A 15,877-nucleotide genomic window follows, 5' to 3' on the forward strand; every position below is an offset into this window, starting at 1 on the left:
TTGGCAAATAAAAACTGTCTCAATAGGGCAGTAGTAGGCAGCTGAATAGTGGTACGCCATAAACTGAATGCAAATAATTTAAATAAAATGAGGAACAATGCGGCCGGGAAATATGAATACGAATCACAGGCAGACAATCTCTAACGCATTTTGGGCAAAATTTACTAAGCGGCGGGTTCTAAACGACATCAAAACTGATGACTAGTAATTGTAGCCCTAGGCCTGTTCTATTCTATTCTAAAATATGTTTTTACGGCGGTTTTGACCTTAGTAAGTCTGTAAATCGCAAAACCGTTGCGAAACCTCCACCAAACCTCCTGGGTTTAGAACCCGCCGCTTTGTACATTTTGCCCTTTGCCTCTAAGAGGCTTTATCAAAGAGTACTGTTGTCTAAAACTATAGGCATATATTTATTACTAATATATAAGATGTGGTGTCATGACATCTTGCTTTCTGCAATATCATTACATTAATATATATTTGTATATTAGCTCATTTTTGACAAGCTAATTGCTGAGGCTTCCTGCCAAATGCTTTTGTGCACTGGTGCGCTAGATTACTGCCAAACAGTTTGTTTGCACCAGTCAAAGGGAGAATTAGGGTGGAGAGAGAACAACCATAAGTGCAGAGTAGGCCTAACAAACATGTGCCACAATGCTGCTGCAGCTCTGCTCGCAGTGTGGGGGAAGCAGCAGTCTGATTGACAGGCTGCAGCCATTTGGGGGTGGCGATGGGGAAGAGCATCTAAAATACAGCATTTTAGAGGAGTGCTAATGCCCACAACTGCGTCTTAGGACGCAGATTCACTAGCCTTGGCAGCTTACTTGCAGTGGACATTCTGAGTAACCTTAGTACTCACCTGTCCGATTGTCCACCAATGTTCTCGATAGTGATCCTATGCTATGCAATGGATCTGTGAAGTCACAGGTTGGTGTCTCAATTTAATAGACAACATCTGTATCATTTACATTAAAAAAATGTTATCCGTAAGGCAAGAATGTCTGAATTTGTCTCCCATGTAACATGCTTTAGAAGAGGAAACTAGGTTAATTATACATCAACAGGAACGAATTACCCCAGGACCGCTGTTTAACATCTGTATGACACAGAGACTCCAGTCTCTGGGGTCTCATTTACTAAACCTTTGCCCCCTCCCCTCATAAATCTGTGCTAGTTATGTACTTTTAAGTTGTCCTGTAAAAAGAAAGAGATGTTACCAGACAGCCTACTCAATGGGGGCAGCCAGTGAGGAAAGGATGTGCTTATATGGAAGCCACTCCCTTGCTGGAAGGTCTCACGTAAAGGGGAATTAAGGAAAGTTTTAAAAAAGTTGAAATGTTTCCAGAATTGTTAATTTTGAGCAGTCCAGTCACACTGGGGTAGTCTGTACCAAAAATGCCAGGCGCAGACAAGGCTACTTATTGACATCTTGTATGGTGATCATTCTGGCTTAGAAAAGTAAGAGTGCTACCATAACCTTGTGAATTGTGGGTAATGGAAACACTAACTGGTAAATAACTGTTTGTAGAATTATGCCATTCTGTGATTAAGGTATAGGTTCATGGTGGTCTTCTACACTTCATGGTGGGAGTTACCAGGGTTAAAGGGTAATACCTAGATAAGTTATGTATTATAATCAGTGAAATTAAACAAATGTTAATTCAGGGCCTGATTCCAAAATTTACGCTAATGCAATCGCAACTGCAATCTCTTACGGATCGCAGTTGCTAACTATGCTAATGCATTTGAAATCAAACAGCCACGTAGCTTGTAAGTCAAGTCTTACCTCCCTCATACATTGCGGCTCTCCTGACACGTAGAGAGTTCTCATGCTGCAATGGAGATCGCAATGGCTAATTTAAGCACTCCCATGAAACAGAGTTTAAACAGTCCCAACACTCCTGCGTTTGCCTAAGCACCCCAATTACTTTCCTCAAACGCGGACTACCTGTCACTCACTTAGCGAGTGAATCCTCTGTGGGAACTTGATCTCAATAGAATCGCTGCGTGTGTGCAATGGCTAACAATCGCTCGATCTGAGTAAATATCGGCATTGCGTAAACCTCATTGTGTAATTAACCGATACATCAGAAACTGAAGTGGTCTGGTAGGAATACGGTCATAATCCCGATCGCAGAGACTTCGGCTCTCAGAAAGCCAGCGCCAAACTCAGAAAGCCAGCGCCAGAATCCCAAAAAATAAAATAAAAACAATGTGGCCACACTGAGTAAAAAAATAACCAGTTAAATCCGGTAGTTGGTTCAAAGTATTACTCCATAGCAACAGCAAATAATGTCACTTAAAATGAAAACTATGTGGAATATCAATGTGTTCTGATCAAAAAAATAAAGCAACAAAAAAAATAATAGCAAAATATTGTATGAATGTATCTTAGTTGAAATTCATACATAAAATGATGGATAAATGCATTCAATGCGTATATTGATTATCCTGCAATATGAGAACAATAAAATGATGGTAAATGGTATCTAGGTGTACAATCCACATCTGTGGATATGTACCTGTGTTCCCAAAGTATGTCCATGGCTGGATACCCTCTTGTGGTGGAATATATTGTCGGCCAGTGGTCGTACTAACACAGCACTGAGTTGGGAGAGGCCTCTCCTGAACTACCACACAATGGGATCCGTGATGTCTGTCATGTAACGATGGCTGCGCTTTTACATAATGGGGGTAAGGTGCAATCAGGGAGATTACTAGACTCTTCAGGGAGTCAGGGACATTGCTACTATTTCAGGGAGTTTCCCTGACAATCAGGGAGAGTTGGCAAGTATGGACCAAGCTGGTCTCAAACAGCAGTCTCAATCTTATCTCAGACAGCAGTCTCAAGCTTGTCTCACACAGCAGTCTCACAGCTTGTCTCGCACAGCAGTCTCAAAGCTTGTCTCGCACAGCAGTCTCAAAGCTTGTCTCGCACAGCAGTCTCAAAGCTTGTCTCGCACAGCAGTCTCAAAGCTTGTCTCGCACAGCAGCCTCAAAGCTTGTCTCGCACAGCAGTCTCAAAGCTTGTCTCGCACAGCAGTCTCAAAGCTTGTCTCGCACAGCAGCCTCAAAGCTTGTCTCGCACAGCAGTCTCAAAGCTTGTCTCGCACAGCAGCCTCAAAGCTTGTCTCGCACAGCAGCCTCAAAGCTTGTCTCGCACAGCAGCCTCAAAGCTTGTCTCGCACAGCAGTCTCAAAGCTTGTCTCGCACAGGGTTCTCAAAGCTTGTCTCATACAGCAGTCTCAAAGCTTGTCTCATACAGCAGTCTCAAAGCTTGTCTCATACAGCAGTCTCAAAGCTTGTCTCATACAGCAGTCTCAAAGCTTGTCTCATACAGCAGTCTCAAAGCTTGTCTCATACAGCAGTCTCAAAGCTTGTCTCATACAGCAGTCTCAAAGCTTGTCTCATACAGCAGTCTCAAAGCTTGTCTCGCACAGCAGTCTCAAAGCTTGTCTCGCACAGCAGCCTCAAAGCTTGTCTCGCACAGCAGTCTCAAAGCTTGTCTCGCACAGCAGTCTCAAAGCTTGTCTCGCACAGCAGCCTCAAAGCTTGTCTCGCACAGCAGTCTCAAAGCTTGTCTCGCACAGCAGCCTCAAAGCTTGTCTCGCACAGCAGCCTCAAAGCTTGTCTCGCACAGCAGCCTCAAAGCTTGTCTCGCACAGCAGTCTCAAAGCTTGTCTCGCACAGGGTTCTCAAAGCTTGTCTCATACAGCAGTCTCAAAGCTTGTCTCATACAGCAGTCTCAAAGCTTGTCTCATACAGCAGTCTCAAAGCTTGTCTCATACAGCAGTCTCAAAGCTTGTCTCATACAGCAGTCTCAAAGCTTGTCTCATACAGCAGTCTCAAAGCTTGTCTCATACAGCAGTCTCAAAGCTTGTCTCATACAGCAGTCTCAAAGCTTGTCTCCCACAGCAGCCTCAAAAGCTGGACTCACAACCCAGAAATCACATTATAAGTATGAGGTGCAACGTATAACAAATGTGCAGTTTCCCTTTAAAATGTTTTCTTCACTGGAGATTGAGTATGCAATACAATAGAGTGAAAGGATTTGACAAGTATTAATACACAGCTTATCACTATTAACAGTAACAAAGTCGTATGACTTTTTCTCTTAAGTCACTGCTACCAAAGCCTTAAGTAATAGATGAAAATCTATGTACAGATCAAAGGAGTGAGCAAAACATAATAGGGCAATAATACAGTAATTGTACTGAGACACTGATCTGCTGTTCCTTGAGAATGGTAAAATATGACGCCTTAGTCTTATGACCGAGCACAAAAAAACCCTAACGCAGCAGATTATGCTGGATAATAGCTGCTGAGAACATGGTTAGTATTTTGACTTCAAAAGTAATAGATCAGAGAACATTGAGCCAACAGTATCTATTGTGGAGGGTGTGTTGGGGAAGAAATGTTGTTGGTCCTTTTGTAGTCCTCATGGGAAAATGTACATATTATTATAATAATTATTCCACTGTGTAAGAAACCCATATATAAATATATTGGCTCTGTTGCTGTGCTAGATGGAAATCAGGCAAATGTGGTCATTCATTGAATGCGCAAAAAGAATAAAAAGCGTATATTTGTTTGTATCTATCTATATGGTGCGATCTGGGACACTCCTGTATCTACTCTAAGTGTGGTCCTGCTAAAAACTCTCTTAAATTTTCAAGTGTATATTATATTAATTTAAATCTTATGGATTATACACACGGTCAGATTTGTCAGATCTGTCAGAATAACGATTGAACGATTTTACCAAAGATTTGAACGATTGAACGATTTTTGACTGCAATAAAATGAATGGAATCGTCCAAGTCTGACTGCAAACACATCAGATGTCAGATATCGTTATCTGACCATCGGGAACGCGCATCGTTCATCGTTCAGGCATGTCAGATATGTCAGATTTTCCTTCAGATATGAACGATTGAACGATTTTTAAAATCGTTATCGTTCAGATCTGAAGAAAAATCTGACCGTGTGTATGCACCATTATAGTGATCAAATTACATCTGTGGGATTCTCCCGACTTTCAATCTGTAGAAAGGGTGTTCTTAATGTACTCCAAGAAGTCCATATAGAATCCCAGTGCACTGTATAATAAGGATGTCTCTAGTTATGTCCACAAATTCCTGTAGGGAGGGTGTTCATGGATAATCCCGGAATACTAACCAAAGTATAGCAGTAGGATGGGCATACATGCCTACCCTCCTGGAAGTCGCAGGAGGCTACCAATTTTTCAGGGTAACCCCTTGCACACCCGGAAGGGTAGGCACTTCTCTCGCATTCTGCCCACTTCCTAGTGCAATGGGCAGAATGGGGAGAATATTACCCAGGATCGGCGGGTGCGTGCGTCGGGGACAGGGCCTAACGACGCAATTCTATGAGAATTGCATCATTTAACCCCACCCCCTATTTTAAATATTCAGCGTTTGCGGTGAATTGCCGTGAGGGGGTGGGGCTTAATGACGCGACCCAGCCAGCCCCGCCCCCAACTCTGCCCACCTGCTTCTCCCGGGGAGGAGCATTTATAAGTATGAGGATGGGTATACTTATAGCAGTGATGATAGTACAATTACCCTCTTCACTTTCTACATTGCACAGTATCAGGAACTTGGCAGATACTATTATGCAGGATAGGTAAGAAAGTGTGTACTCACCAAAATGCTGCAGTTCGCTTCCTACTGGTTCTGCTAGTGCCAATGCTTGTAGAGGTGGTAGTGGTGGATAATTTAATGTGCAGGTAAGTGGTGCTATTGTTATTAAGTAATGAAAACTATGGACTAATACAACACTTTTATTAGGTATAAAAATTAATCAGTGACTCCTCAGTTTCACAAACCGCGGTCAGATCAAGTGGGGCCTCCGCTACTCACCACACCGCCCACTTCACCTCTGTCTCTTTCACAGGCCTGCGACTTCCTGCAGGTCGGCGGCTCAGTCTTGGGTTCCAGTGTGCAGCGTTGCAGCAGGAAGCAGGACCTTCTCTGGAATGCCAGTGGCCAGCGTTCTCCATGTGTAAAAGAGACAGGATCAGCTGATAGGAACACTGCCAATCCAGAGCTGACACTGTGTCAGCTGACTGCTGCATCCAATCCCTGCTGGTCAGGGGGGATAAAAGGAACAGCCGAGGAAGTCTCAAGCCAGTCCGACTGTATTCACAGCCCTTGCTGTGTGAGGAGAGAGTGCTCCTGTGTATATGCCTCAGAGTGATTCCTGTGCTATCTTCACCTAGCACCTCTGGCTCCATCTGTGCTGCCGATACCCACAGTGTATCAGTTCCAGCTGATGCCCACAGTCCATCGGTCCCAGCCGATACTGCCTCGGTTCTTACCAGTAACCACAGCTCATCGATTATTACCAATAACCGCAGCACATCGGTTCTTATCAAATAACCACAGCTCGTCAGTCCTTGTCAATAACCATTGCTTATCGGTCCCTACCGATAGTCACCACACACCGGTTCTCACCAATAACTATAACTCATCGGTCCTTTTCGTAAATCATAACTCATTGGGCGGTATTCAATTGTTTCTACCCCCCTTCGCGCCCGACGGAGCTATTCAATTGTTGCTCCTGTCGGGCGCGATCAGCTGCCAGCGCTCCATTTCAGCTTGCGGCCCCTGCGGGGTGCGAGCTGAAATGTGCGAAAAGTTACCTGTTTGGGCGCCCAAACATAACTTTTCGCAGTCGCGCCCAGCACTTTGGTTGGGGGTAGCTGCTTTACGCTGCTAACCCCGACCACTTTGGGCGCGTTCAGCATGAAAAATGGCAACAATTGAATAGCGGCCCGCGATCTCCTGTCACTTTAGACAGGAGATCCGGACCGCGTAAACAATTGAATACCGCCCATTGGTTCTTTCTGATAACTACAACTCATCGGTTCTCACTGATAACCACATATCATCGGTCCCTGCCGATAACCATAGACCATCGGTTCCTATCGATAACCAAAAACCATCGGTTCCTACCGATAACCACAGACCATTGGTTCCTACCGATAACCACAGATCCACAGCTCCTGTCCATTTCCCTAGTTCCAGTGCTAGTACTGAGTGACCCAGTCAGGGGGCTCGTAACCTGCCAGTCGGACACCGCACAGTCCATATCTCCTTGCAGGGGTCCCTGGTGAACAACGCAGAAGGGTTAGACTCCGCACCTCTGGTCTGGGTCTCTGCCAATACTTAGTACTACTTTCAATACCCAGTCCCACACATGAGCAGGAGTTACATCCGCCCAGCAACCTTTATTACAGAATCCACAGAGTCCCGGTCACATCCAGGCCTTAGTCCGAATTCACAAAAAAAAACATCCGTGACAATCAGAGTCCTATATTCTATAAAAAGAGCATGTATAACAATACTCTTCTAAAAGTCTTTGTTGAAAGTCCAAAAGAATTAATAGTATTAAAGACTTGGATAAAGAGTATTGTTATACATCCTCTTTTTTTATAGAATATAAGACTCTGATGAGTCACTGATTAACTTTTTGAACATAGTAAAAGTGTTGTATACAAATATACATAAGTGTCACGTATCAAATTAATCAGCACCGTCTTTTGGTGCATCCTAGTCGCATCGCATTATGACTCAGCCGCATTTTCGGCAGAAAACACTAGCAGAGTTGCACGGCCTGGTGGCTCACTCACGCCAGACATATCACGCTGCGTGGCGTATTGAGACTAGATGAGCAAGGAAGGACACATCTGTATATGTGACCATTTTTATACTGATTAAAGGTATTGAAACTGTTCCCAAATATGCGGCTATCAGCACATATAAAACTTTATTTTTATTATTATAGAAGTCCTACCTATGATATAAATGACAGATACAATGCTATAAAGTAAGAGCAGCTCATCACAATGTTTTTCTTTCACTATCCAAGTTACTTAAGGCCTGATTCAGACCCACTCGCGAGCGGCTGTCCGCTCGCAAGTGGGTCGATGTTATGCACTGAGCATGCGCACGACGGAGGGAGCTCCGTCGTGCGCATGCGCCAGACGCGACGAGCGAAGGAAAGTCCTTCGCTCATTGTGTCTGATCAAAGGGGGCGTGCTGTCGATGTTGATTGACAGCACGCCCCCTTTGGTGGGCGTGCCGGGGGCGTGCCTCCCTGACGGGGGCGTTCCCACGGGAACGCCTCCCGTCAGAAGCCGGCCCACTGACATCACTAGTGATGTCAGTGGGAGTGATTTTGGCTCTGATAGAGCCAAAATCACTCCAGAGCTTGCGGTTGAAAACCTCAAGCGCAGGCTCCGGCTCGCAGTTTCGATGGTCGCGATGGTCACGACCATTGCGGCCATCAAAATGCACGCTCGTATAGGCTGTGGGTGGTGACCCACAGCTATACGAGCGTCCAGGAGAACGCTCCATTTTCATGGAGGGCGGCCCTCATTCAGAGCGTGCGCTCTGCTCAGAGCGTACGGCTCTGAATGAGGGCCTTAGTCATTAGTCAGATCGCTTCTACTTCTAAAGCTGTATCTCCGCCAAAAATACTAAGGTTGTAAGTTTGACAAGTAGGAATCACTCCAAATGAACAGAACTTGACATGACCATAACAACTAATTTGTTATTAATTTATTATGTACTTACAGTTTTCAGCTTCTCGCTCTAATTAAGCCAAATCGTTTAGCCGTTTAATTAGAAGGAATAACAGTACCCGTGGTAGATCTGAGTTTGCTAAAACCAACAACCATCTCATGTGTTCTCTTTATACAATACACAAACTAAATGCTTAAATGGATATAACAGAAATTTAATGGACATGGTACCGTCCATATGTCTATACGGTTGTTGTTTTTCAGATGGAGTAAGGAGCAGCGCAACACCTGCCAATCTTATCAATAAAGTTCAGACCCACAAAACATGCAAGGAGCAATTAGTAATTAAGGGTCCGAAACATATGCCAGTTTGTGCGGTGTATCTTGTTTGTTTTCACATTGTGCTTACTCAAGAACCAAGCCTACGCAAGTACGAACCATGCAGAGTCATATGCAGTTAGTCACATCTGCAATTGAGTAAGCATAACTGAAAAGTAACAACCTAACGGGGCATTCTCACAAAGGGGGAGATATATCAAACCTTGGAGAAATAAAGTGGAGAACTTGCCCAAAAGCAACCAATCAGCTCCTGTCACTTCAAATAAATGACCGTTAGAAGCTGATTGGTTGCATTGAGCAACTTCTCCACGGCTTGATACATCTCCCCCACAGACAAAAGGTAAGTGAGATTGTAACAATGCAATAAAGTTGCATGGAAGCATATACAGTATACAGTATGCATGCTTACAGACTTCGCTTTCGCACCAAGAAAAGGATGTTGCAAGCCCTCACTAATAATTATGAGGTGCATCAAACAAAGCAAACGGATAGGAGTTATCTGCTCGCAAATATGCATTCAACACTACACGTAGGGGATTTTTTTTTTAACATGGGCATCAACAGCAAAGTTGAGTTTTACTCCGCACCAGGCCCTAATAATCATTACAGGAAGACTGGAGGGGACAGAGAGATGCTAAGTCACCTTTACTGCAGCTGCTGTTTGAGTTTAACGGACAATAATTTACATGCCCACAGCCTCTTTAATGAAGGGTAAGATCCGTATTTTCTACTTTTTATCTACTATCGTTTTTCAGGGAACACAGAAAAAAATTAGTTTCCTGGTAGAAAGAAAAGGAAATGGATCAATTTCTAAAGTTTATTATCTCACCCTGCATTCATGCTGATCCCTGCGCAGCTCTAAGAGAGTCTGGTTCAGGCATATAAGATGAGGTTAGTGCACGAATATTTTTGTACATATTTGCACAATACTTAAGAATTTGTAAAAAATAAATAAAATAACAACATTGTTATAACGACAAATAAAAAATAGTAATAACACAAAAGAGATGTGGGAGAAGTGGAGCAGTGGTCCTGATTCTGTATCACCATGCACATCATTCTGTTTGCTTGTTGTGTTAAGGTGTGATGGGAGGATCAGGCTCAGAAGAATGTCAAATGTTATTTGAAGAGAAAGCAAATAGCGTCACGTGGGCATTATCCCTAACAGTCATGTGACTACCTGACTACATGGGGACTCTCAGCGACTGAGGTCTTTATAGGCTGGAAAGTTGAACCTGTCAGCATCTCACTTTTTGCAGGCTTGGACAGGAATGAATGGTTTTGCTACTAAATTTGCCGCAAAAAAATAACTTATTTTTTAACATCTGAGGTTTGACATTTTGTCTGTATTGGGGATGTAGTTTGGAAGCTGACGGTCTAAATGCCGACCCCCAGCTTCCAGACTTTCTAATCCCGGCGTGGTACTAATGACAGGCGCCTGTCATTAACCAGACACTGGAAGACCGTGGCCCGGCATACCGAACGAAGGTAAGCCGGGCGTCAGCAGCCGCGGGTGGGAGGGTTAGGTTTAGGGCTCCCGGGGGGACTTAGGGTTAGGCACCCCCCCTCCCCGGGAGGGTTAGGTTTAGGCTAGGGGAAGGGGCGTTAGGGTTAGGCACCCATGGGGGGAGGTTAGGGTTAAGCACCCCCCCTGGGGACTTAACCCCCCCTGTGGGGAAGGGGTGTTGGGTTTAGGCACTTAGAGGGGGGATTAAGGTTAGGCACTTTGGGGAGAGGTTAGGGTTAGGCACCCCTAAAGGAGGGTTAGGGGGTAGAATTAGGTTAGCGATACTTACCTTAGGGACGATCAGGATTTTCACCATTGCCGGGCTGCTGCTGTCGGGCTTTGAACTGCTGGCCATGCGTCCGGCAGTAATACCTACTACACCCCTGTATTGGGCACACTTGTATAGTCAATGGAGCCCTACTTATCAAGTCATGTCCTTCCTCCAATCTGGGACCTGGACACACCTGCTCAAACCTACATGGGTGACCTATAAGCAGGCCAATGCCTGCTGGCACAGTGCCAATACTTTCTAGGAACACCTGCAAGAAATACAGCATGTGCAAGGCAGATGAAATATATCAAGTTTATATTCAACTATAGTCTAAAAATTTTCATCTTTTTACCCTGTAAATGTAGCAGAAACAAACAGATATAAACAAAATAAAAGAAGAGCACAGTGGTTTGCATTGCTGCCTCACAGTTGTGAGGCCTGGCAATATCTGTGTGGAGTTTATAAGTTCTGTTATCCACCCACAGTCCACGCAACATACTGGAAGATTAATTGCCATCTGATAAATTAGACTATATTATGTGTATTGTAAGTAGCAATGGGGCAGGTTCATATGAACGATACAGTATTCTCTGGAAAGCGCTATATAATAGTGTGGCACTATACATATAAAAAATAGTAATAAAATACAATATAGCAGGCAAGGCAATATCAACATTTATTATAGTCTGCTGTATTTTACCTGCTTTATTTACTATACAGAGATGGATACATACAGAACACATTAAGACACAATTTAAGATCACGTGTAATGTGAATACTAATGACAGACATTAAGCATATGAGATATGCATCAATGCTAAAGGAGACATGTATGGAACATGGTACACAGTTTATGGGCATATTGCAGCACTGAATATAAAATGCTTTACCAACTATGGGATACAAAGTATTAGTAGATATTAACACAGACAGGTGCAAATGTCCCTTACCTCATAACACGGCATTCATGAATAAGGCAAGTAATGAACAACCGCTGTGCTTAATTTAAGCAAGCGGAACAGAAGAGGAGAACGCGTGGTGGAGGTTATTTATTTTATCTTTAAAAACTCATAAAAATAAAAACTTGTTTTTTTATTTTAATTTTAAGTGAAGTCATCCTTCAAGGCTATTTTTTTTAATGTTTGGTAACTGTTTTTTTATGTTGCAAAGTTTAAGTAACACATTTTTTTGTTTTAATTTTGTATAGTGCATTAGTTCTCCTTTAAAACATAAATAAACATATTTTGCACATGCACACGAAAAATGCACATCCCTACATACAAATGACACTATCTATGTATCTCTTTGTTGCACATTTTGAATTTGAAGAGACGGTACAGGGAAAGGAGGTGACGCTTTAATGTAGACCATGTACAGTAAAAGCATGTTGACATCGTTACTCTATCATGATAATCTAGATAGACCTTGCAGTTTTACAAAAAATATACATTTAAAAAAAACAAAGCAACATCCATGTTCTGTTCGTAAAGCCCCATGGTCCTCCTCCATATGCTACTCTTTACAAGATACAGGGGCGGATATATGAAGATTTAAGAAGTGATAAAGTGCAGAGTGATAAACAACCAGCCACTCATCTCCCAACTGTCATGTTACAGGCTGTGTTTGAAAAATGACAGTTGGGAGCTGATTGGCTGGTCGTTTATCACTATCCACTTTATGACTTCCCAGAGCTTCATACATCTGCCTCCCAGAAACACCGTTTGCAAAAGTGGTCTCCCGCATACTGGCGGCTACTTGATGTTTAATTGCCAAGATTTGAAAGTAGAAAGGCCCACCACCCGTTTCTTCCATGAAATCCTACATATCTCTTACAGCAGGCATGGGAATTTTTTTTAATAAAGTATTTTTGAATGGTATCCATTCATTTTGCACTAGAGAAGTGCGGCATACTCCGGACTTCTAGAGCTTGCTGGGAACAGTAGTGCTCATGCTTTCATGCTGAGTTTTGCACTTTTTATTAATGGTGGAAAAGTAATAGCAAGCAGGTGTTTTTCATCAAATTAAAGTCTTTCCAGCAGTTTGGGGTATAGTAATTTTTCAGTGTTTTTATGCAAGTTTGTAAAATGTTGGCATAAACACTCTGTACCTCTCACCTGCAAGTTGAACAACCCCTCTCCCATCAATACTACACCTCCACATACCTGTCCCACATCAATACACCTCCACATACCTGTCACACATCATTTACACCTCCACATACCTGTCCCACTTCATTTACACCTCCACATACCTGTCACGAATCATTTACACCTCCACATACCTGTCACGCATCATTTACACCTCCACATACCTGTCCCACTTCATTTACACCTCCACATACCTGTCCCACATCATTTACACCTCCACATACATGCCCCACATCAATACTACACCTCCACATACCTGTCCCACATCATTTACACCTCTACACATACCTGTCCCACATAATTTACACCTCCACATACCATTCCCGCATTATTTACATCTTCACATACCTGTCCCACATCAATACTACACCTCCACATACCTGTCCCACATCATTTAAACCTCCATATACCTGTCACACATCATTTACACCTCCACATACCGGTCACACACCATTTACACCTCCACATACCTGTCCCACTTCATTTACACCTCCACATACCTGTCACGCATCATTTACACCTCCACATACCTGTCACGCATCATTTACACCTCCACATACCTGTCACGCATCATTTACACCTCCACATACCTGTCCCACTTCATTTACACCTCCACATACCTGTCCCACATCATTTACACCTCCACATACATGCCCCACATCAATACTACACCTCCACATACCTGTCCCACACCATTTACACCTCTACACATACCTGTCCCACATCATTTACACCTCCACATACCATTCCCGCATTATTTACACCTTCACATACCTGTCCCACATCAATACTACACCTCCACATACCTGTCACACATCATTTACACCTCCACATACCTGTCACATATCATTTACACCTCCACATACCTGTCACACATCATTTACACCTCCACATACCTGTCCCACTTCATTTACACCTCCACATACCTGTCCCACTTCATTTACACCTCCACATACCTGTCCCACATCATTTACACCTCCACATACATGCCCCACATCAATACTACACCTCCACATACCTGTCCCACATCAATACTACACCTCCACATACCTGTCCCACATCATTTGCACCTCAACATACCAGTTCCACATCATTTACACCTCCACATACCTGTCCCACATCATTTACACCTTCATATACCTGTCCCACATCAATACTACACCTCCACATACCTGTCTCACATAATTTACACCTCCACATACCTGTCCCGCATCATTTACACCCTCACACACCTGTCCCCAATAATGTAACCCATTATTGAGCTTTTATAGAGAGGTTCACCTAAAAACAGACATGTGTTTCTTGCCCAAATTATGCTATTTAAACCACTCCAAATGCATGATTATTCATTAGGAGGGGTGTACCAGAGGTTCTGCACTGTGTACTTTTCCTACATTTTAATCTGCTCAGGGGGCTGCGAACAAAAAACCCACAAATTTCCTCTGAGAAAATCAATGCGAGTTTGGAGTTGGATTGCAAATGGTATACGCAGTGTGAGTTTGCCGTGAGAACAGCTCACAGGACCCAACTCACACCTAATACGACTGAGCCCTATATGGTGTTCTATAAGACAAAGGCCCATATTCAATTTGGAGCGAAAAGCTGCAATTGGCGAAAAAGTTTCGCCGATGACATCATTTTGCCAGGCGCATAAGTGTCGCCGTATTCAATTTGAAAGACTTTCCGCCTAGGCGGAAAGTAAATGCAATGTAAAGGTGAAAAAGTTTCGCCTATGAATAGCAGGCAGAAAAAAGTGCAGAATTGGGGTTTTGGGGTGCAACGTTGCGGGAACCCCCGTGCAGCCTTCAGACAGTCCCCCAAAGGTAAACTGCGTCAAAAACAAAAAAAACACTTAAGAACAACCCAAAAAATCACTTTCATTTTGGGGGCAAAAAAATGTTGGGGGACAAAGTTAAAAACTAGCGAACTAGACTCCAGGGGGGTCCCCAAGTATGCCCCAGGTGTTTTTTTCATTGCAGGTGCTTGTGGAAGGTGGATTTTTTCACGATTTTTTAAACTTAATTTTAGCAACTGGAAAATGTGCTGGCACCCATTTTCAAGTACCCCAAATTTGCTGGGATAAGTTATTTTCTGCAAAAAAACCTCCTGAATACTATTCTTCACCACTTATACAAAAACGCTATTTAGCAGCTATTGAGCCCGTTTAAAAACACCAAATACCTTCAGCAAGCCAAATTGGGGGTATCATAGGGAACCCCCATGTCAGAGCATCTTTTGGGGGTGTCAGGCTGATTTCCCCAAATCCGACAGGACTTTCTGCTTGTTTCAGATTCGCCGGGTCCCGTTTTCGCATACTTTCAAATTGAATACGGAGATACGCGGGCACGCGCGCGATACTTTTCCGCCTGCAAAACACGCGATGTAGGCGAAAAGGCTGGGAGGTGAAAAAGTATCGCGGGTGTGAATCAAATTGAATACGGGCCAAAGTCATGTATTTTAGACATTACCTGCAGACCAACAAGAAGAAGCTTACATATTAGGCTTGGTGGTTTTGAAGGAATCCATACAGTACAGTAGTCACTGCTAGCTACAAATGAACCAAGTACCTGGTTTTCTATGGCTTTTCTATTCTTTGGGTCACTAACAATGGAGAGTTGCAGCTCTGCCATCTTTTTCATCTTGCTGTCCATGTCAACCTTTTGCATAAGGTTTCTGGTTTGACTTTTCAGCAGTCTGATGGTGTCTTCCTTCCCATGCTTCTTGGCAAAGAGTGAGGCGCAAGCAGAATGAATGGCAGTAATCCAGTTTTCTAGATCAGTTTGACTGGTGGCCTAGAAGATAAAGATATAAATGCTCAAGTCATGTAAACACTTTTCTTTTATACATATATAGTGTAAATGTTTATCATGGCCGAAGTGTGACATGCAAGACAGTTATGAATCACCGGTTTACAATCTTTTCTAGCCTATCATATACATTCACAATTAGATCATATGAAATTACATCCAATGCCTTATTTTGGTCATTCCACCTATCCAATTAATACCCTCTAAGTCATACTATGGCAGATCTGGTGGTTGTACATATTTCACAGTTTTCTGGGA

At 43.2% G+C, this 15,877-nt stretch overlaps 1 protein-coding gene across 1 annotated transcript in view; it reads right to left on the minus strand.

Moving 5' to 3' along the window:
• TIAM2 (TIAM Rac1 associated GEF 2) overlaps positions 1 to 15,877 on the minus strand; it is a 176,142-nt gene that overhangs the window by 142,962 nt on the left and 17,303 nt on the right. The window contains exon 5 of the mRNA XM_088448965.1: positions 15,380 to 15,604. Within this exon, the coding sequence (XP_088305091.1) occupies positions 15,380 to 15,604 (225 nt within the window). The remainder of the gene's footprint in view (positions 1 to 15,379; positions 15,605 to 15,877) is intronic.

This window comes from Taudactylus pleione, unplaced genomic scaffold (assembly GCF_031769625.1).
Source record: "Taudactylus pleione unplaced genomic scaffold, aTauple2 ptg000473l, whole genome shotgun sequence".
Lineage (NCBI taxonomy): Eukaryota > Metazoa > Chordata > Amphibia > Anura > Myobatrachidae > Taudactylus > Taudactylus pleione.